This window comes from Etheostoma spectabile, chromosome 20, assembly GCF_008692095.1.
Source record: "Etheostoma spectabile isolate EspeVRDwgs_2016 chromosome 20, UIUC_Espe_1.0, whole genome shotgun sequence".
NCBI classification, from domain to species: Eukaryota; Metazoa; Chordata; class Actinopteri; order Perciformes; family Percidae; genus Etheostoma; species Etheostoma spectabile.
The window spans coordinates 8,965,023-8,984,764 of NC_045752.1; the positions used below are offsets into that span (position 1 = coordinate 8,965,023).

Below are 19,742 nucleotides of genomic sequence, written 5' to 3' on the forward strand. Positions count from 1 at the left end.
CAACAACGAAACCTATGGCACCATCCTCAACACCAACTCGCCTCAGTCTGCCACCACCTCTGCTCCACCCCTGCCCCCGAGAAACCTGGGTAAGCTCAGACATGGCAGCGTCAGAACTTTAAGAATGGAAGGCAAATGTAGATGGAAGTATTTGTAGGCAAAATGGAGTATCCTGATTTATGAATATGTTAACATTTATATCAATGAAGAGAGGAAAAAGATCAGCTAAATCTGATAACCTTTCTGTCCCAAGTCTGACCTATTTCTCGGCCTCAGGGAAGTGATATTTATAAAATATGCTCTGGAGGAACAACCTCGTTTAGATCTACAGTAAGTGATGGCCTAGTCTCCTTTGGCCCTGGTTTCCAAAGCCTTTGTTTTAATTACTATGCAGGTCTTAGTGACTTTTTGACCTGTTTCAACACCACAGATGTCTCTGGGTACTGAAGCAGGGAAAAGTCACATTGGAGATGAATGGGCAGCTTTTGCAGAAAGTTGTTGACCCCTTTGCTATATGAAATTGGCCTTGTGCATCCAAATTATCTCAAATCTAAAGGGCAGGGCTACTTTTTATATTGGAAATAAGTGTTTTGGGATACCAAATGTAATGTAATAAAAGAGGACTAGATGAAAAGAAAAGTTAAAACCTTTTCTAATGAGTCTTTTGATGTGCTGCTAAAGAAAAACCTCATCATAGCTTTACAGCCTAACCATCTTGTGACACGTACACCACAGTCGGTCTTTAATAACTTTAGTGGCCATCTGGAGTGCTGCCAACAGAGCGGAGGGGAAACAACCAGCTGTGTTGCCCACCTCGCCACACCACAGCCCCTAGCCTTGGCATTCTGCACATTCCTTCTCCCCATTAACTGCCGCTTTCAATTACACTCAAATAGAAACAGCTTGACTTTTAAAGAGGACACTGGTTCTGGCAAAGTGCAGTGCACTTTTTTTTCATCTTAATAACCCTTCTTTGTCTTCATCTCTCTGTCTCAGTCCAGTTATCCGGTCTTGCGGGGATTGGTCAGTCTTCAGGGTCCAGCAGCTGGAAGCCTGGTTCTTTAGACCTGGGTGGCCGACAGAGGTCGTCCTCAGACCCCCCCAACATGCACCCTCCTGTTCCTCCCATAAGACTCACTTCAACCGGAGGTATGAACCCCAGTAGACCCATTCCTCTTTCTTAAACTAGACCATTGCTACAGTGAAGTTATATTTTTTTAAATAGTGTTTTAGATTCAAAGTAGTCTGTTTATGTATGTGAATATTCAGTGTTTACTGAAAACATTACTGTGAGCCTTTATTATTAGACTCACAGCCCATGTATTGATTACATCTGCCTAAATAAAATAAAAAAACTAAATCACAATGTTATACGTTTGTGATGCAAGTACCTGGACAATCTATCCCTTTAATCAAATTATTTGAATTGATTACTTACATTTTTCAGTTGAATTTGAAAAAAAATATATAATTTTAAAATCAATACATATATTTTTGGACATAATCCAGATTGTATGATTAACGTGAAGCAAACAAAACTGGGGAGACTTGCAGCTTCAAAACCAGAGCTACAACTAATGATTGCTGTCATTATTGATAATTCCATTTGAACTAATACAAGAGATGAAGTAGTTGTGAATAAGTGATTAATCATTTCTCATGCAAAAAAACAACAACTGTGTCACTAAAACCCGGTGTAATGATTTATTTTTGGATGCCCAGGTCTAGGTCCTCCTGTGGCAAAGATGGAGGCCATGAGCATACAGTCCAAGTCGGGCCAGGGACCACCGGGGTCCAGAGCAGGGCCACCTAAATCCCCTGCAGGGTAAGGTCAAGGTCACAGGTCAAAGTTTATTTATATAGCACATTAACAAACTGTCACTACTGCCCCAAAGTGCTGTACAAATATAGATAACAACATAAGATAAAAGCATAATAAATAACCGGGGGGGAAAAAACCCACCTAAAACAGAATATGCCGAAAACAATAAAAAACAGACAACAGATCAAAACTTTACTCAAAACAATAACAACAATAAAATGTAACAGCTCAGCTTATGTTAAGAGGAAACAGGGAAGGGGTGAGGGGAGGGGGGCATGTGTGCACATGGCTAACACAATTTTTCAAGGTGTCTGCAACTATTAATTTAATGTTAACAATAAAGTGTTTAATTCTGCAGTCAGTGCTCAGTGGCGCTATTGCAGCTTAGCTACACAGGAAAACAATAGATACATATAAATTACAACACATACACGGGAACATCGTGCTATACCCCAGGGTTGTGTATCTTGCTGTCTAATGCTTGAAAGGTGGTGTTTTTTTCCTAAGAGGAATGAGCCGACATGGCTGCTGTTTAGCCGCTTCATTAGTTTTCTGGCAGTCGCCCTTTTGTCTTTTTTGTCTTCCACAGGGCCGATAGTGCTGTAGTAAATCTGTGACAGAGCTGTTGAGTCTTCAATAGCTGGACAGTTTTTATTAGATTTGTGACTTTATATGATTATTTCTCTGTTGCGAGTACATTTTTATTTTGTTTTACAGCAATGATAAAAGCTTCAACAGACCTCTAAATCGAACTACATCTATTGAAAGACCCGGTGAGTATACAGATAAGAGAGATAAAAATATCAGTTTTCTGTCCAGTGTCCAGAAAGTTCCGTTAACATTATGTCAGGTTCTGTTTCTTCTTTGGAAACGTGGAAAGTTTTGTTGTCGTTGTGATATAATTTCCTCTTCCTGTTCCAGCTAAGGAAGTGCCAGGATGCCCCCAGAACTCCATGGGTCAGTCTCTGCCTCCAGCCCCCACGCCGAGGAAGGCCTACCCTGTGAGTCCCTTATTCTTCCTGCTCATTATCATCCAGATATTGTTTATTTGTAAAGTGCTTAATCATTCATACCGTTGCAAAGATCCTCTGGCTGCTGTTTTTCCAAGTCATGGTTTATTCCATTATCAGTGTTGTACAATCCCCTTCAGTGGCCCGCAGGTTGAGCTGTTGGCTCAGTGTTTCCAGTGCCCAGTAGAAAGAGCTTCTTCTCAGTTTTTGTAGAGAAGCTTTTTAGCTCCCTTTTAGGTTTTTCAAGGTGGAACAATATTTACATCTTTCTAGCCTGCAATAATGAATAACAATTACTTTAATTTTAGTTTGTCAGTCAATGGAAAGTCCTAGGATTTTTCTTTTGATTTTGTGCCTTTGTCTCATAGCCTGTGCTGTACCAGTTGCATGTTATCACTGGATAAATCAAGGGTTTTCAAGGTCCGCTACATCCGCTACATCCAATTTCAATCAAATTGAACTTAGATTGATTCATTAATTAATTCCTTCTGTCAGAGGTGCAAAAACTACACAGAAGTAGTACAAAATACAAAAAGTGAAACACTAGAGACAAATCCTAAAAAAACAAAATTTGTTCAGCCTTTATTAACTCCAAATCACAAATTTGCCTCTAAGGGCTTTACAATCCTTCGTCCTTAGATCCTCAATTTGTAAAAAAAAAAAAAAAAAACTCCCCCGAACCTTTTAATGGGTTGGTTGAGAAAGAGGAACAAAACCAGAAGACTGTACACGGTCGTCCCAGGGAGCTTTGTCTTGTAATGTAATTGGACACCATACAGTTCACTGAATTCATCTTCTCTGTGTAACTTGGCTTTAGTTCCCAACAATAATAATAATAATAATAATAAGTTAATAGTTAGTACAAAAGATAGGAAAAAAAGGCAACACAATACAGAATGCACACACCAAATCTTCTCTACCATTTCTCTCTCCTGTGCACAAACTTGTTTGTGTGCTTTTGTTCTGCCTCTCAGAAGCAGAGGCCGAAGCGAGTGAAAGCCATCTACAACTGTGTTGCCGACAACCCAGACGAGCTGACCTTCTCTGAGGGCGAGGTGATCGTGGTGGATGGAGAGGAGGACCAGGAGTGGTGGGTCAGTATCTCTCATGCAGTATCTCTTTTCCATTTTGAATACTTGTTGTCAAATTAAAGCACAAAGTGCTCCCAGTCTAGCTATTGTCCCACTCTGGTCCCAGTTTTACCATATGGATGTCCTTGCACTCAGTAACCATGGTGGCTAAAGCAAAAAGCCATGACCTCATTCAGGCTGATATCCCCCCCCTCCTCCTTTTTTTCCGCCTGCTGCTGCTTCCTCTGTGGAGCCCCTTGTGTGAGGAGCGACCAGCTGCAACTTGTTTTCCTCTAACCTCTGCAGATATGACCGTACTTAGTCTCTCGCTCTCTCTCTCTCTCTGTCCCTGCATGGACCCTTAAGTCCCCCGAGGTCCCTGCCATGCTCCCTCTCTGTCCTTTATTCAACAGCGTTATCACTCTTTGTGTTTCTGAAATATCGAAATGAAAGCACAGTAGACTGGCAGCACGAAGAGGAGATGAAGTCAGCTGTAGTGAGTGTCACTGTGGTGCTTCGTTGGTCTCTTAGCTGGAAAACGTTACTGTACTATATGACTCAAGCTACACATTTTCATTATTCATTTCTGAGTATACATTTATTTCATAAGAGAAGTCAAAATAAATGACAGAAGGTTGTTTTGTTGTGAAGACTGTATAACAGACTGTGTAACAAAATTGCTTATTATTCTGTATTTATTTCCTCAATGGCATGTTTCACTTTCAGCCTTGTTTTTTTGGAGCAGAAACACGTCCTAGCTTTTTTATTTTCAGGTATAGAAGACGTTTAAAATGACTTAAATGGACATAATAAGTACTATCTTCATTATCGACCAAGGTAATAAATGATAATGTGGGAATGTCGTTTTAAATATTATTTGGATGTTAATTGTGTTTTAGCCTCTCATAGTCCACTATGTGTTATCCATTAGATGGTGTTTAGTAGTAATAGATATTGGCAATGATCTCCTAATGCACTTAAATGTTAAGTTTATATAGCAGTTCTCAGATTTATTTTTAAACTATAGATTACACATTTGATTTCTCCCACACATACAGCTTTCATCTACGATAATTGCAGACTAACTCAGGAGAACCTTTTTCTGTATGTTGTAATAACCTTGATTTCTGCTACATAGACATTTTACACAACTATACCCTTTTATTACAAGTAACAAGTGTACACATAATTTTTAGTGCACATATTCACTGAGATTCACGTGGGATTTTAGTAATCGATATTGAATCTTTCAATGGCAAATCATTGGAAAACCCAGCCCTAGTGTTTAGTGGTGTTTTACTTGTGTGTATGTGCTCTAGATAACTTATTTTGTAGACTCAAACCCAACATGACTACAACTAGCTACCTTTTATCATCCTCTGACGTCGCTTCTGTCTTCCCTCTTCACAGCTGGGCCACATTGAAGGTGATCCGATGAGAAGAGGAGCCTTCCCGGTGACATTTGTACACTTCATTGCTGACTGAAACATTCCTCTCAGGGCCTCAGGAAGAGTCGAGGGATGCAGCGCCGCTCCTTCACCCGTCTGTCCAGCCAGCTGGCAAAAAACATCCACCATCGTCCCACTGTTTGTTGTTGACTTCATCATCTGCAAGCTTCTTAGTGTCACTGCTGGATAAACTCCCTCGGCTGCAACTTAGTATGGCTGTCGTCAGGGCAACCATAGCAGAAAGTCTGGGTGTCATTCCTTTGCAAGGTGTCATGGGACTGTATGTGGTTTTAATGCTTGCTGTTAATGTTTCTGACAAAGACTCTTTAAGATTTAAAAACAATGATTGTAGTGAATGACCTCTAGCAATAAATGCACTTTGCTTTGCTTTATCCCTGTTACAACACAAGACGACATGCAACGTAATGAAGGTTAATATGTACAGTATTCATTTCATCCATTTTCTGTTCAGCTGCATTGTACAGATAGCACTATGAAGACTACAGCAATGTATTTTAACTTACTAACGACAGTAAATGTGAAAATAGTCAACATGCTTACATTCAACTTCTGTGCATGAGCGGTTTTAAATGCCTACCTGCTTATAGGTGCGACCATTCAACTCTGTAGTAAGCCTTCGGTGTGGAGGTTTTCTCATGGTGCTAAATTAACCTTGAATGTGCTAGAAGCTACACCTGAGGGATTGTTTCCTTGTCCCCATTTTAAAGATGGACTGGTGTTGAAAGGGGGCAAACATAATTAAAAAATAGACTAACTCATCACACCTGCAAGAAACCACTTTCTCCCAGGTGTGTGGAGGGATGGAACAGCTTTTCCACACACACACAGTCTGCAGTGTTTCATCGTAGAGGATAATATTCAACAGCAACACTCCAGTTCTTCCTCCAGGACTGTTTTAGGTTGAAGGCTGACACTGAGTGGAGCTGCAGCAGCCAGTAATTACCTTTATGCCGAGTCTGACACCTCGAGCTGTCCTCGCGTGTCACCCGCCTTATTAGAGGAACAGGAAGGGTTTGTGTTTGCCTGTCTCGTCTGCACAGAATAAGCTGAGAATAAAAGAATATTGAAGAAAGAGGAGATAAAAAGAACACGGGAATGTGATGAAAAGTAGGAATTGGCTCTCTGACTTTTGTTGCTTCCGCTTGCCTTTAAGAGCGCTCACTTTTTGCTGTTTTTTTTTTTTTTTTTTTGTTCACAAATGAGCTGAATTTAGTCTCTATCTTTGACATTATACAGAGAAAGAAATATCCTTCCTTTCATCTTACCCTCCTATATCCGTACACCTCTGGGGTCCCATAATGTAGAAAGATGGGTTTATCAGTAGTGTTATGAAATATAAATAAATGTAGTAATAACTTCATTTTGGTTGCAGAGCAACTTTCTTTGTTCATAATGTTGATATTTAGGCATTTAACCGGAAAACCAGAGCCTTCCGTGGATTTGTTAATAAAGAGAAGTGCATCGTAACTGATACTCTCTTCGTGTTTAATGAACTCACTAAAAACAGGAAGATTTAATAATCTATTCATGTAAATAGATTTGATTTTCTGATATTTATATGTAAAGAAAAGTTAACCCTGGGCAGTAAATGTCTTTGTGCTGTGGTGATGAGCAGTTACAGATACAACCTCAGCTGGACCTCTGTGTGTTTGTGTGTACTGAATACACAAAGAAACACACACAACTAGGAAAATAAACTCAATTCATTCTCATTAACTGTCTGTGGATCACTGCATCGACTCTTAACTCTGTGCAAGTATAAGGGAAAATGAAACTGGAACAATAAAATATGAACAAACAAGGCTTTGCTCTGTTTCTTAAAGAAAATGTATTTGTGTAAACAATGTCCACTTTTACTAAATTATTGCTGATACCAAATCTTGTTTATTTGGGGATATTTCAGTCTCGAAAAATTGTTTATTTAAACAGTACATTTAAAAAAATATGACACCATTTGACTGGTGTGATTCATATCAAACTAAGTCAGATGATGTATCAAGAGCTCCCTCTGATGGGGAATATTTCAGCATGTTGCGTACATGTAAAAACATACAAAGGCTAAAGATGACACTAAAAGAAAAAGGATAAATTACACTTCAAAAACAAAACAAAAACCTTTATTGTACCAGATCAAATTCTTTAATTCACATTTTCAACCCAATCTTAAAAGGACAGCGCTGAAAAGGAAGACAGAATAAGGAGGAATGGGCTATTATTATATACACTGTGGAGTAAGTAAGTACCACAACTGTAAACATGCATTTTCCTCCAAAATCTAACAGCCTAACAGTTAGGGTTTATGTGGTTTCAATAAGTCTAATGTACTTAATACATTTTTGTCCACTGCATAAAAACAAAGAATTTAAAAAAAAATGTCTTTGGTACCAAGAAACTTTCTGTAGAAAGACCTTTAAAACAAGATACATTAAAAGTCAAAACTGTAATAAAAAATGAGTATATCTCACAAGTACAAAAAAAGACTTCACTCACACGGTTAAGATTTTAGCTTTGTATAATGTACCTTCGAGTCAAAAAAGTGACTGTTATGCCAATACTGTTTGTTTCAGCATACACAACAACACAAAAGCAATCTGAGTGGTTTCCACATTAAGATAAACAAACTGCATGTTGTAATGTTTGTACCGGGTATTTTCCTCTTCTGAAAAATGTCTCCCACATTGACACAGCTGGGTGGAGACATTATGTACCATTTTCTACCATCACTTACATTAACTATGAATCATTTACATTGTTCGCTTACTCCAATGCTTAAAAAAAAAAAAAAAAAATGCAACAATTTGCTTTTTTTTCCTAAACGTTACTTTTTTTGCTCTGGACTTTATGTGAACGGTCAATGGAACACACGAGGTGAAGGAAACAAATTCACAGTCTTGTCTCAACCGGAGAATGATAGTCGGGTGATAGTACGTACCACTAACTGAGCTTGACGTGACTTTGCCATCAATACAAAGGCTTAAGTGATTGTTTTCCTGCAAACTAACATGGAAAATAGACAAGATGTGTCCTCCAGGAAACAAAGCAAATTTGGACAAAAGGGAAATAATTTAAATTTTTGGCGAATCTTCTGATATACTTTTGCTGATTTTGTCGTTTGTTTCATTTCTCATCTAGACAGATCTCAGGTCCCGTCCTGCTCTCAGGACTTCTCTGATGTCAGAGCGCAGTCAAAGGAAGCAGACAGCACCTTGCAGATGGACTGAGCCTGCTCCTGTTCAGAGAGATGATAGATAACACGCAGGGGAAATACAGTGGCTTGTTTATACACCCATGCTAAAGTTGACTAAAAAGAAGACCAAATCCAACCTTTAAGGACACCAATTTTCTTGATGAATGAATCATGTTTCGTAAATATATAAATCTTCTTCCTTAATATACAGGGGGCATAAGTAAGTACCCCCTGTGTTAAATTCCCATAGAGGCAGTTAGATTTTTATTTTTAAAGGCCAGTTATTTCATGGATCCAAGATTATTTCAGTTAGCCTAATAGATAGTTTGATTTGCACTGAGAGATGATCTTTTTTTGTTTATTTCTTTATTTTTATAAATCTTTTTATTTGCAAAAAATAACATCTTAAACATCTTAAATTTGAATTCAAATAGAGCCACATCATCACATACACTTCACCATACCTAGAGAATGGCATGGGGAACTGCCATGCCATTCTCTAGGTATGGTGAAGTGTATGTGATGATGTGGCTCTATTTGAATTCAAATTTATCCGGATGAAGAGTATCCTGGATCCATGAAATAACTGGCCTTTAAAAATCAAACTCTGCTTACCTTTATGGGAATTTAAGATAAGGGTTACTTATGCCCCCTGTATGTTAAGGAAGAACATTTATTTATTTACAATATATTATTCATTCACAAAAAAATTAGTGTCCTTAAAGAGTGGATTTTTCCAATTTTTTTTCCAATTAAGGCATTAAGATAAATTTCCAAAAGATTGTTTTTTTCATTCCTCTTTTTAGTCAACTTTAGCATGGGTGTGTAAACGTATACAAGCCACTGTATCTCAAATCCAGAATACGTCTCATCTTATACTTTTGTCACACTCACCGAGCTGCTGCACTGGTACACCCAGATGCTGCACTCCTCTTGCTTTGCATCGGTGGTTTTGAGAGCCAGGAGGTTCTTCCCTGCACCTAGTCCGTCATCGTAACATAGCATACGCACTATCAGGTACAGAGGGTGCCGGTGCAGCACATCCTGGACATAAAGGTATAATTAAAAGGACTTTAGCATACATTTCTTCATTTGTATTACCTGGTTAAGAAAGATAACCATCATCAATCAATGTGGCTTCAAAGGTAAATATCCGTTACTAAAGTAAACAAATATTTGAGACAGCTTTGTGCAGAACCAGGGAAGGGATGACACGCAGTAAAGGGCCCCGGGTTAAAATTAAACCCGGGCCGCGGCAGCAAGGACTGAGCCCCAGGACATAGTGCACCCACCCAACCAGGTGAGCCACCGCCCTGATGGCTCACCTGGTTGGGCCCCAGTAAAGGAACTTTTCTATTGCTTTTCTACTCACACACTGGTCCAGTGACGCCACTTTGACTCCGTACTTTGACACTCCCAGAATCATCTCTTCGTCTCCCGGCACAAAGGGCAGCTTTCCATCTTGCTGTGAAAAGGAGCAGAAAATGTATAAAAACTTTGTGTGATATTAACTGCTGTAAGCCGACTTGAAGGGTGTCTCTCCAGTGTCTTACCTGAGTGGCATCAATATAGTTGATGAGGTCCAGAGGCTCCTGGAGGGTCTTGCTCATGTCAAACTGTAACTTCTCAATGGCTCCCACATACTTTACACGGAACTCAGCACATGTTTCAGATGTGCTGTTACCTATGGAGGGCATAAAAAAAAATCAATCAGAAAAGAAAAAAGTAGTGAAAACCTTTAACTTCCATGACTAGTTGACTGACCTGAGCTCTTGGTGGAATCTGTATCGAGGCTGGCGACGGTACTGGATCTGGAGAGTCCTCCCAAACTGGAGTCGACAGACTATATGGAGTCAGTAACATGAGAGGGTATTGGCTCAACAAGGAGAAAGTGGCTCTGTTAAAATTTGTGTGTGTGTGTGTGTGTGTGTGTGTGTGTGTGTGTGTGTGTGTGTGTGTGTGTGTTTGCTGTACTTTGCTTTTGGTGCTGATCTCACTGCTTTGCGAGCTGCTGCTGCTGTGGCGCTTTTTGACTTTCCGGAACATCCTTCACCATGACGACTGCAACCAGCCATCCAGCCTCACCGAGTCTGAATCATCAACGACTGATGTGTTAACCACTCCACAAGTGGCCTCAATAGAGATGATGAATAATTGAATATAGTCTAAATTCTGAATAATGGATAAACAAGAGTGTGTACTTTCGGCTACATAACAAACTTGTAGCTACCCTTTGCATGGTTCAACTGTTACTGTCACAGCTATTCACATTGTAGGAGTGTTACGCTTTAACTACTTAGTTCAGCTTATTAATTCAGAAAATCTCATTATGATCTAGGTCTCTGCAAGAGAAACCTGAACAAGACAAAACAGTCATTAACACACACACACACACACACACACACACACACACACACACACACACACCACACACACACCACACACAACCCACACACCAACACACACACACACACACACACACACACACACACACAGAAATCCTAATTAAAATAAACACAAAGATGCTTTAAAATATCAGCAACTTAGTTGGAAAGGCCCTCAAAAGAAAAACGTGAATCCAGTAGCTTTTGTGAGAAGACCATTTATGTACCTCTCCATTCAACAGGAAGGCTGTGTTAAGAGAACCAGCTGTTAAATGCGGTGGCAGGGACGGTTCAACACAAATACAAAAGCCACAACACGAATACATTTAGCAAAAACGGAAGTGAGTGTGTATGTTTGAGAAGTAAGTGAAACATGGGTCCTTGCTAATTATGATTACTGTCGCTATGTGATTGTCACAAATAAGCAATGTTGTTGAGTGCTACGTTTAAAGTCTAGTGTGTCATGTTTAGTGAAGCTATATATATATATATATATATATATATATATAAATAAAACAACACCTGCTCACCGTAACAATAATATGCTAATCAAACACTGTAATACATAGCCTATATAGTTCCTTTGTGGTTACCTTCTCCTGAAGGGGCACCAGTTAAATTGGAAGCCACCCTATCTGTTACACCTGCTATTGTAATATCCTTCCTCCATCAGAGCAAAATGTTACTCTAGGCTCTAACATCCATCACAAAACCTCTATGGTGCATCCGTACTGGGGTGAGGGAGAGGAGGGGAGGGAGCGTAAAACATTTAGAACAGAGCCCCCCCCCCCCAAGACTTAAATTATACACCAAAATAAACAGGTTAGCTTTGACTTGAACGCATGATTTATCTTGCTAACTAACTTAACGTTACATGCTCAGCAGAAGGCTCATCATTTGCTATATTATATTTTACATGCAAAAAGAAAAGGTTTGGATAAAACTCATCCTACTCCACCTTAAATGTCCCCCACCGCATTATGTTTCACACTGAAGTTGAAAGCGTTCACATGGTAGTTTGCTAAATCTATCTATCTAAAAAAAATATATCTTTTTAAACAGTCTAAACGTGTCGTTGGAGTAAAAATTGTTTAAAGAACTGTTACCTTCAGTTTGACTCTTTTAGCGTCCCTTCGAGTTTCACACAGCCTACACCCAACACCACTTAAAGGGGACGCGACAAACTAGCTACTCCAAAAAAAGCATTAACTCTAAAGTTGAGTATTGAGACGAGACGCCTGTGAATAATATATATTGTTAAGCGTGTAAAAAGCTTTAGCCTACAGAAAAGTGTTTTTGTATATGTATGAGTACCCTGCCCCTTGTAACATTTTAGTCGTTTTAATAATGCAAATACGTTACGGCAAAAACCGGCCCACGGCTGTCTCGGAACTTTGTGTGTCAACCCTTTTGATTTCGCGTCGGCTTTATTTTGGCACACAACCGGAAGTGCGACGTCACAAGAGGGCCGTCGCCCCCTCTCTCATTCAACCTTTCTGTGACTGTCTCTGCATTCAACAAACGGTGCAGTTTACAGTATGACTGGCTTTATTTGTTCTATTTATATATTTACCTGCAAAATTTGACGCATATGGCGACAAAACGCAAAGTAGAGGTGATTGTCCCCGCAGAGGAGAGTGACCAGCTCCTAATTCGTCCACTGTAAGTTAATTTGTGAAATTTTTATATATTTTTTTAATGTTTTGGGTGACTGCCTGTAACCAAAATGTAATCTTAAACGCTATTTTTTTAATGTAACTATAGGGGTGCTGGTCAGGAGGTTGGGAGGTCATGCATCATCCTGGAGTTCAAAGGAAGGAAAATTATGGTACATATCTTTATCTGAACCAAAGCATTTAGTGGTGACTGCATGCCGCCGTGTAACTTAAGACAGACATTTATATGTACATCACTCTAGATTTAAATGTCTCACAAAATTCCTTAACCCAGTAACACATCTATATTATAGAACAGCAATAACTATCAAGCCTGTAATTCTGTGTTCTTAGTTTGTGCAGGCTCACATATGCAGCCTGTTATTTTTATTATTTTATATGTTTTAATCATTATATTGTTGTTTTATTGAGTCATGTGTTCATTTGGTGTACCCAGGACTCCCTGGAAAACAGTATTGCTACCAAGTTCACAATCCGGGGTGAAGTAAATACAGTAATATTTGTGTTTGGCAGCTGGACTGTGGTATCCACCCTGGCTTGGAGGGAATGGATGCTCTCCCCTACATAGACTTGATTGACCCAGCCGAGATAGACCTGCTGCTCATCAGCCAGTGAGTTTTCCTTCCTCTCTTTTAATGCGTTGAACTGTCTATTGTTTTAATAGTAGTATAGATGCTCAACCATATCTGTATTAGTAATTTCCTAACTAAGGCATGTTCTGATTGAATTTTATTTCGAGTATAAAACATAACTATATTTGATTATTTAGTTATGTTTTGATGGTTAAATATATATACATAACTAAGGACATGCCATTTGATGTTAATGTATGTATCCTCTCACTAGTTTCCACTTGGATCACTGTGGAGCTCTGCCTTGGTTCCTTCAGAAGACCAGCTTTAAAGGCAGGACCTTCATGACCCATGCCACGAAGGCCATCTACCGCTGGCTACTGTCAGATTACGTCAAAGTCAGGTATGAGCGGTAGCAATCATCATTATGGCATTTTTGCAAGTTAGTAATAATATTGGAATTACTAATTACTAAAAATAATTACTATTACTAATAATTTTGTTGTTGATTTATTGCAGCAACATTTCTGCAGATGACATGCTGTACACGGAGACTGACCTGGAGGAGAGCATGGATAAGATTGAGACCATCAACTTCCACGAGGTCAAGGAGGTGGCTGGAATCAAGTTCTGGTGCTACCACGCTGGGCATGTGCTGGGAGCTGCCATGTTTATGATCGAGATAGCTGGAGTCAAGGTTACTAATGCTGTTTTATTGTTTCAGAGAGTCCTGTTGATGCACAAAACTAAGTTCCCTAAACAAGACCATTCTTGGTCTGTTTTTCCCCTCCAAAGCTGCTGTACACAGGAGACTTCTCCCGACAGGAAGACAGGCATCTGATGGCAGCAGAGATCCCCAGTGTCAAACCTGACATCTTAATCATAGTATGCCGCATATTAATTAACATCAAACACTACTTTAATAAATCTTTAGGTGATCACAACATTGTGAATCCTGTTATTCTTTCTGCAGGAGTCCACCTACGGCACCCACATCCATGAGAAGAGGGAGGAGCGTGAGGCTCGGTTCTGTAACACAGTCCATGACATTGTCAACAGAGAAGGCCGCTGTTTAATCCCTGTGTTCGCCTTGGGGAGGGCCCAGGAACTGCTGCTCATCCTGGGTGAGAAGTCAAGTGTGACTCCCTAATTTGGATAATGCCTCTAAATAGACAAATATACAACATTAGTAGCCTCTACGCTATCATTTATGACCCTTTATCATGAGATGCTCAATATCTGCATTGTATTATATTTTTTTTAAAGTATGTTTTAGTTTTGTCTGTTGCATCTGAGTCTGTAAGATTCTGTTTCATGTTCTCTTGTAGATGAGTACTGGCAGAACCACCCGGAGCTCCATGACATCCCCATCTACTATGCATCGTCCCTGGCCAAGAAGTGCATGGCTGTGTACCAGACCTACGTCAACGCAATGAACGACAAGATCCGCAAGGCTATCAATATCAACAACCCTTTTGTCTTCAAGCATATCAGCAACCTCAAGGTAAAGAGTTCTACAGATACAGATTGTTACATCTTTTGGCTGCTGCTGCTAAATATCTATAACTGTGGTGTTTTCTTTCAGAGCATGGATCACTTTGATGACATTGGTCCCAGTGTGGTGATGGCGTCTCCAGGTATGATGCAGAGCGGGCTCTCCAGAGAGCTCTTTGAGAGCTGGTGCACTGATAAGAGGAACGGAGTCATCATCGCTGGATACTGTGTAGAGGGCACACTGGCTAAGGTAAGACAGCATGGTAGACGGTTTCCTCGAATAATAGACAGCGTCTTGGTGTAAAAAAGCGCTATCATTTCAATCATTTTTTTCCAACTTAACTCAAGTGAGATTTGTATACTTACAGCAATTTACTGTGATGTGTTGTGTGCTCTCGGCAGCACATCATGTCTGAGCCGGAGGAGATCACCACCATGTCAGGGCAGAAGCTGCAGCTGAAAATGTCAGTGGACTACATCTCTTTTTCTGCCCACACTGACTACCAGCAGACCAGCGAGTTCATCAGGGCCCTCAAACCACCCCATGTGGTAGATAAGGGGGCAATGATTGATTTGTGTTGTCTGTATCAGTTATATCAGTCGTAAAGAAAACCCCTTAACTCTCCTGTCTGCTTGTTATCGTCAGATCCTGGTCCACGGGGAGCAGAATGAGATGGCCCGTCTGAAGGCTGCGCTGATCAGGGAGTACGAAGATAATGACCAGGTACACATTGAAGTCCACAACCCTCGCAACACCGAAGCTGTCACCCTCAACTTCAGGGGAGAGAAACTGGCCAAGGTCAGTAAACCGCCTGTCTGTCCTTCTTTCTTCTCTCTGAGAATTATTTGATTTTTATGGTCACAAACGCTCCTTCTGGCTTAAAAAGGAAATGCAAAGTCATGATTGTTGCATGTATTACCTGACACGGTGCTGATGTTGTTATAAATGTTAAAATAGAACAAGGTAACTGAACATTGCTTGTCTTCTCAGGTGATGGGCTCTCTGGCTGATAAGAAGAGTGTCCAGGGCCAGAGGGTGTCAGGCATACTGGTGAAAAAGAACTTCAACTACCACATCCTCAATCCCTCTGACCTTTCTAGTAAGTCTTTGTTTAGTTCTCAAAACGGTTGCACCTGCAGGCTGCAGGATAGTGCCACATGTGCATTGGTAGTTACAGCCCCAGTAGATTCAGTTCACTGGCTACAATACATTTGAGAATCTGAGTCAGTTTTCAGTCATTGACTCTGGGAATGAAGACAAAAAAAGAGTAATCCTCATCATGTTGGTTCCAGTTTTTTAATAGGCCAGGCATGGATTAAAATAATCAAATGAAATAATGAGGAAATGTACAGCTCTAAAAGGACATTCTACCTTTTCGTTTTTGCCTCAGTTGTGCATACTGCTGCCCCATTTAATATTTGACAAGGCATCATGAAGTGACGTGATTTGTGTGATGTGTTTGTAGCATACACAGAGCTGGCCATGAGCACAGTGAAACAGACCCAGGCCATCCCCTTCACTGGACCCTACTCACTGCTCGTCTGCCATCTGAGGAACCTCACCGGTTGGACCGCTATTTTGTGCAAACTTCAAAATACATTCTTGTTTTTGGTCCATTCTTGCAGAACAGAGCTGTTTAAACTTTCAGTGATTATGAGTTTACACCTTGATGACTGTGGCATTCTTTTTTCTCCTGTGTCAGGTGACGTGGAAGAGCTGGATGGAACTGAGAAGAACACTTTGAAGATTTTTAAAAATATCACACTGATCTATGAGGCCGGCATGGTGCTGCTGGAGGTGAGCGGTCAGGCTAGTTCCACTAGTTGTTGTCCTGCATAGTCTGATGCCAGACTATCCTCTCTTCTCATTTACTCAATCTCCTGTTTCAGTGGCTAGCCAACCCTCTCAACGACATGTATGCTGATGCTGTCACTACTGTAGTGCTGGAAGTCCAGTCCAACCCAAAGGCTCAGAAAGGTCAGTCTGGCAATCAGCTGTGTATGTTGTTTATCTGGATCTTTAGTTTAAAATGCTTTGTGGACTATAGGAAGCAATATATTACTCATGTTTTATTTGAACCAATTTGCCCAACTTAAAAAAAAACTCAACACCTTTTGTCTTATCGTCAGAAACTTTGTTATTATAAATTATTTTTGTATGTGATTCATGATTAACAGCCATGGAGACCCAGAGTGCCACTATGGACATGGACGTCTTCCAAACCCGACTAGGAGTCATGTTGCAGTGAGTGACACACAATCCTCTAACTTGTTTATAACATTGAAATCACTGTGTTTGAAAGGTGTGGTAGAAATTTCCCGTGAAAGAAACTCCTCGTTCAAAAAATCACAGAGTCATCAGTGTAATGAATCAAATCTTTATCACGTGCTGCACAGGGAGAAGACGAAAGTGTACTTCCCCTCTTCTCCCAAGCATGTCCCACATACACAAAGTAGGAACTCACAGAAGAGTCCCTGTGCCAGACAGGAGACCCTTTGATCCTTCATATTACAACTGAGTTATTTCTAGAATCACAAGTTATCTTAATGTACATCACACATAGAGAGCAGACGCTGTCCTGCTGAGAAAACAAACCCTTTGCTCTTCCGTCTCACATTCCCCCCTTTTTGACACAATACAATATTTTAGAAAATCCCTTAACTTTATTTTACTAATAAATAAAAAAATATGATCATTGATTAGTAAACAATAAACCAACAGGAAGAACATAAAACCAAAACAAAACTAACTACAACACCTTTTCATCTGTTGCTATCCTTGCTTGGCTCAGATGGTATTTAAACAATAAAGTAGTGTTGATTTTCATTAAACTATCCATCTGTACACACAAAATATGTTCAGTCGTCTTATGAGGGCGGCCTCACGTACGTTAATGAAAAAGGTAAAACTTCAAACCAAGACAGATTTGTTTCAGCCATTAGTTTTGGTAGTTGTTATTTTCAGGATTTGGTTAGCCCTTTCCACTGCACCTCTGCTAACTGGTGATAAGCACAGTTTGTATGTAGGTTTATCCGAAGACTGTCTGACAGTTTTAATGTACTTTACTTTCATTATTATAATATAAATTGCTTCTCTCTCTGTTTATAGGGACATGTTTGGTGAGGAATGTTTGGATTTCAGTGACAGTAAAAACATCTCTGTGACAATAGATGGGAAGACTGTCCACATCTGCTTGGAAACGAGGGTGAGAAGTTTTGCACCAAGGAACAGGACATTGATATGGTGTAGGATTGTTGTTGTTTTATATCTGTCTCACTGACTTCTTCTCCCACAATCAGTCGGTGTGCTACGAGGATGAATGCGCAGAGGACGACTCGCTAAGAGAGATGGTGGAGTTGGCAGTGCAGCGCCTCTATGACGCCCTCAACCCGGTCATCTGAGAGCGGAGATGGGACCGCAGATGTGTTCTTAACAAGTTCAACTTAACCTGTAAACTGACAGGGTTTCTTAAGCTAAGTCATCATAAATATATAAAACAAAAATCTACAAGTTCTGTGCTAAAAGTTAACAAGTGGCTTGTATTTGTGTGGTAAAAACTGGATAGCGTGCTCCCAAGAATCAAAATATCATGTCTGACGTCAATAATACTACACTTCCGGGATTGTTTTAGCTACATATCACAAAAAACAGCACAATGCAAATGATTGATCCATGATTGATCTATCTATAGATCCAGATCATTACGCAGTGGCCCTGTCTGGTGTGGTGTAATTAAAACACCTCAATAACCAATCCCAGTCCCACTTTGTGAATACAATTTGGAAAGACCAGATTGGCTTTTTACTAATTAACTGAAGGTTAAGGAGATTGTATCACCTGTGAGCTAACATTGAAGGAAAGAGAAAAGGGAGATAAACTGTGTAGATGTTTTTCGTAAAATGTATTGTTTATTTATTTATTATGCAAGCACTTTCAATTATTTATATATATATATATATATATATATATATATGAAAGAGAGGGGATGACACGCAGCAAAGTGCCGCAGATCGGGTTCAAACCTGGGCTGCTGCAAAGGACTCAGCCATCTAGAGGGGCTGGATGCCACCCCCACTTTCAATTGTATTTAATAAGTTTTACTGTATTTCTGTAGATGCACTGTAGGTTTTCTTTGACCAGAGTTTATTACTAATGTGCACTGATACGACGGACTTGTTGACTTTTAACTGTGACGTGAACTGTGAATTTCTAAATGCACTAAATTTGTGTTCATTATATAATGTTTAAAACAAACTTTTAATAAACTTTGTGTACTGTATAATTGGTTTACTTTGGTTATTTCATCAGTTGCTGTCAGGAATGTTTTTTAAACTAGAAAAGGCATTCCCTGCAGAAAATGCTTGTGAATGCTGAAAAGCTGAATTGCTAAAGCTAAACTGGATTTCTGGCATATGACTGAAGAAGTTCATTTACTATTTAGTACATTAACAGCAAAACCTTAATATCTGCTTTAACCAGAACAGGAGTTATATGTATGTATTTAGATGATCCAGTAAGAATACGTGCTACAACATTCTGGACAATCTGCACACCTCGCAAACTTTTCTTAGGCAGCCCCGAAAACCATACATTATAATAGTCCAGCCTTAATGTAACAAAAGCACAAATAAGGGCCTCAGCATCTTTAAGCGCCAATATTGATCTAATCTTTGCTATTCTTGGGAGTTGAAAGAAGGGTACTTTTGTCACCTCTTTAGTATGCAAATCAAATGAAAGTGACCTATCGAGAACTACCCCAAGATTCTCTACTCTATCCTTGCACTGAATGACCAAATCATCAACGGACAGAGTAAAATTGTCGTACAAATGACCTTGTCTCGCTCGTCCAATAGCTATTATCTCAGTTTTTGCAGAATTGAGTGGCAGGTTTGCTGACAACCAACTTCTCACAGCAGCCAAGCAGGTCGATAACTTAACCACAGTTTTATAAATCTGAACATTTTTTGGTATATGCGATTTTGGGCTCTTGGGGCGTATGTACACACAAAATCGTTCAGAATAATCAGATAATACTGTAAATGCTGTTGAATCAGCAT

General features: G+C 39.8%; 3 protein-coding genes across 6 annotated transcripts in view; 2 read left to right on the plus strand and 1 right to left on the minus strand.

Moving 5' to 3' along the window:
* The window catches only part of asap2a (ArfGAP with SH3 domain, ankyrin repeat and PH domain 2a), a 57,104-nt gene extending 49,932 nt beyond the window's left edge, over positions 1 to 7,172 (plus strand). The window contains exons 23-29 of the mRNA XM_032500087.1: positions 1 to 89; positions 997 to 1,149; positions 1,723 to 1,825; positions 2,540 to 2,595; positions 2,744 to 2,823; positions 3,807 to 3,926; positions 5,313 to 7,172. The exon at positions 1 to 89 is cut by the window's left edge and continues 146 nt beyond it. Coding sequence (XP_032355978.1) covers positions 1 to 89; positions 997 to 1,149; positions 1,723 to 1,825; positions 2,540 to 2,595; positions 2,744 to 2,823; positions 3,807 to 3,926; positions 5,313 to 5,387 — 676 coding nt within the window. The 3' untranslated portion in view covers positions 5,388 to 7,172. The remainder of the gene's footprint in view (positions 90 to 996; positions 1,150 to 1,722; positions 1,826 to 2,539; positions 2,596 to 2,743; positions 2,824 to 3,806; positions 3,927 to 5,312) is intronic.
* A 300-nt stretch (positions 7,173 to 7,472) lies between these two features.
* Positions 7,473 to 12,299, minus strand: itgb1bp1 (integrin beta 1 binding protein 1). 4 transcript variants are annotated; one of them, XM_032500086.1, is made up of 7 exons: positions 12,049 to 12,299; positions 10,533 to 10,648; positions 10,323 to 10,401; positions 10,112 to 10,242; positions 9,931 to 10,023; positions 9,453 to 9,602; positions 7,473 to 8,594 (listed from the first exon to the last, which is right to left on the minus strand). In XM_032500086.1, exons 2-7 carry the CDS (start codon positions 10,602 to 10,604, stop codon positions 8,529 to 8,531), a joined length of 591 nt encoding a protein of 196 aa, XP_032355977.1. In that variant the 5' UTR covers positions 10,605 to 10,648; positions 12,049 to 12,299; the 3' UTR covers positions 7,473 to 8,528. The 4 variants fall into 4 exon arrangements, with proteins under 4 accessions (XP_032355977.1, XP_032355974.1, XP_032355976.1 ...); XM_032500083.1 differs by having other exon boundaries at positions 7,473 to 8,600; positions 12,049 to 12,293; XM_032500085.1 differs by having other exon boundaries at positions 7,473 to 8,600; positions 10,533 to 10,646; positions 11,991 to 12,269.
* Positions 12,300 to 12,391: 92 nt separating this feature from the next.
* cpsf3 (cleavage and polyadenylation specific factor 3) lies at positions 12,392 to 18,946 on the plus strand. The gene is made up of 18 exons (XM_032500082.1): positions 12,392 to 12,604; positions 12,707 to 12,770; positions 13,132 to 13,229; positions 13,465 to 13,593; positions 13,710 to 13,887; positions 13,986 to 14,075; positions 14,164 to 14,314; positions 14,519 to 14,694; positions 14,776 to 14,934; positions 15,087 to 15,233; positions 15,331 to 15,483; positions 15,676 to 15,784; positions 16,151 to 16,249; positions 16,388 to 16,482; positions 16,575 to 16,662; positions 16,863 to 16,929; positions 17,794 to 17,890; positions 17,985 to 18,946. Exons 1-18 carry the CDS (start codon positions 12,534 to 12,536, stop codon positions 18,084 to 18,086), a joined length of 2,073 nt encoding a protein of 690 aa, XP_032355973.1. The 5' UTR covers positions 12,392 to 12,533; the 3' UTR covers positions 18,087 to 18,946.
* The last annotated feature ends 796 nt before the right edge of the window (positions 18,947 to 19,742 follow it).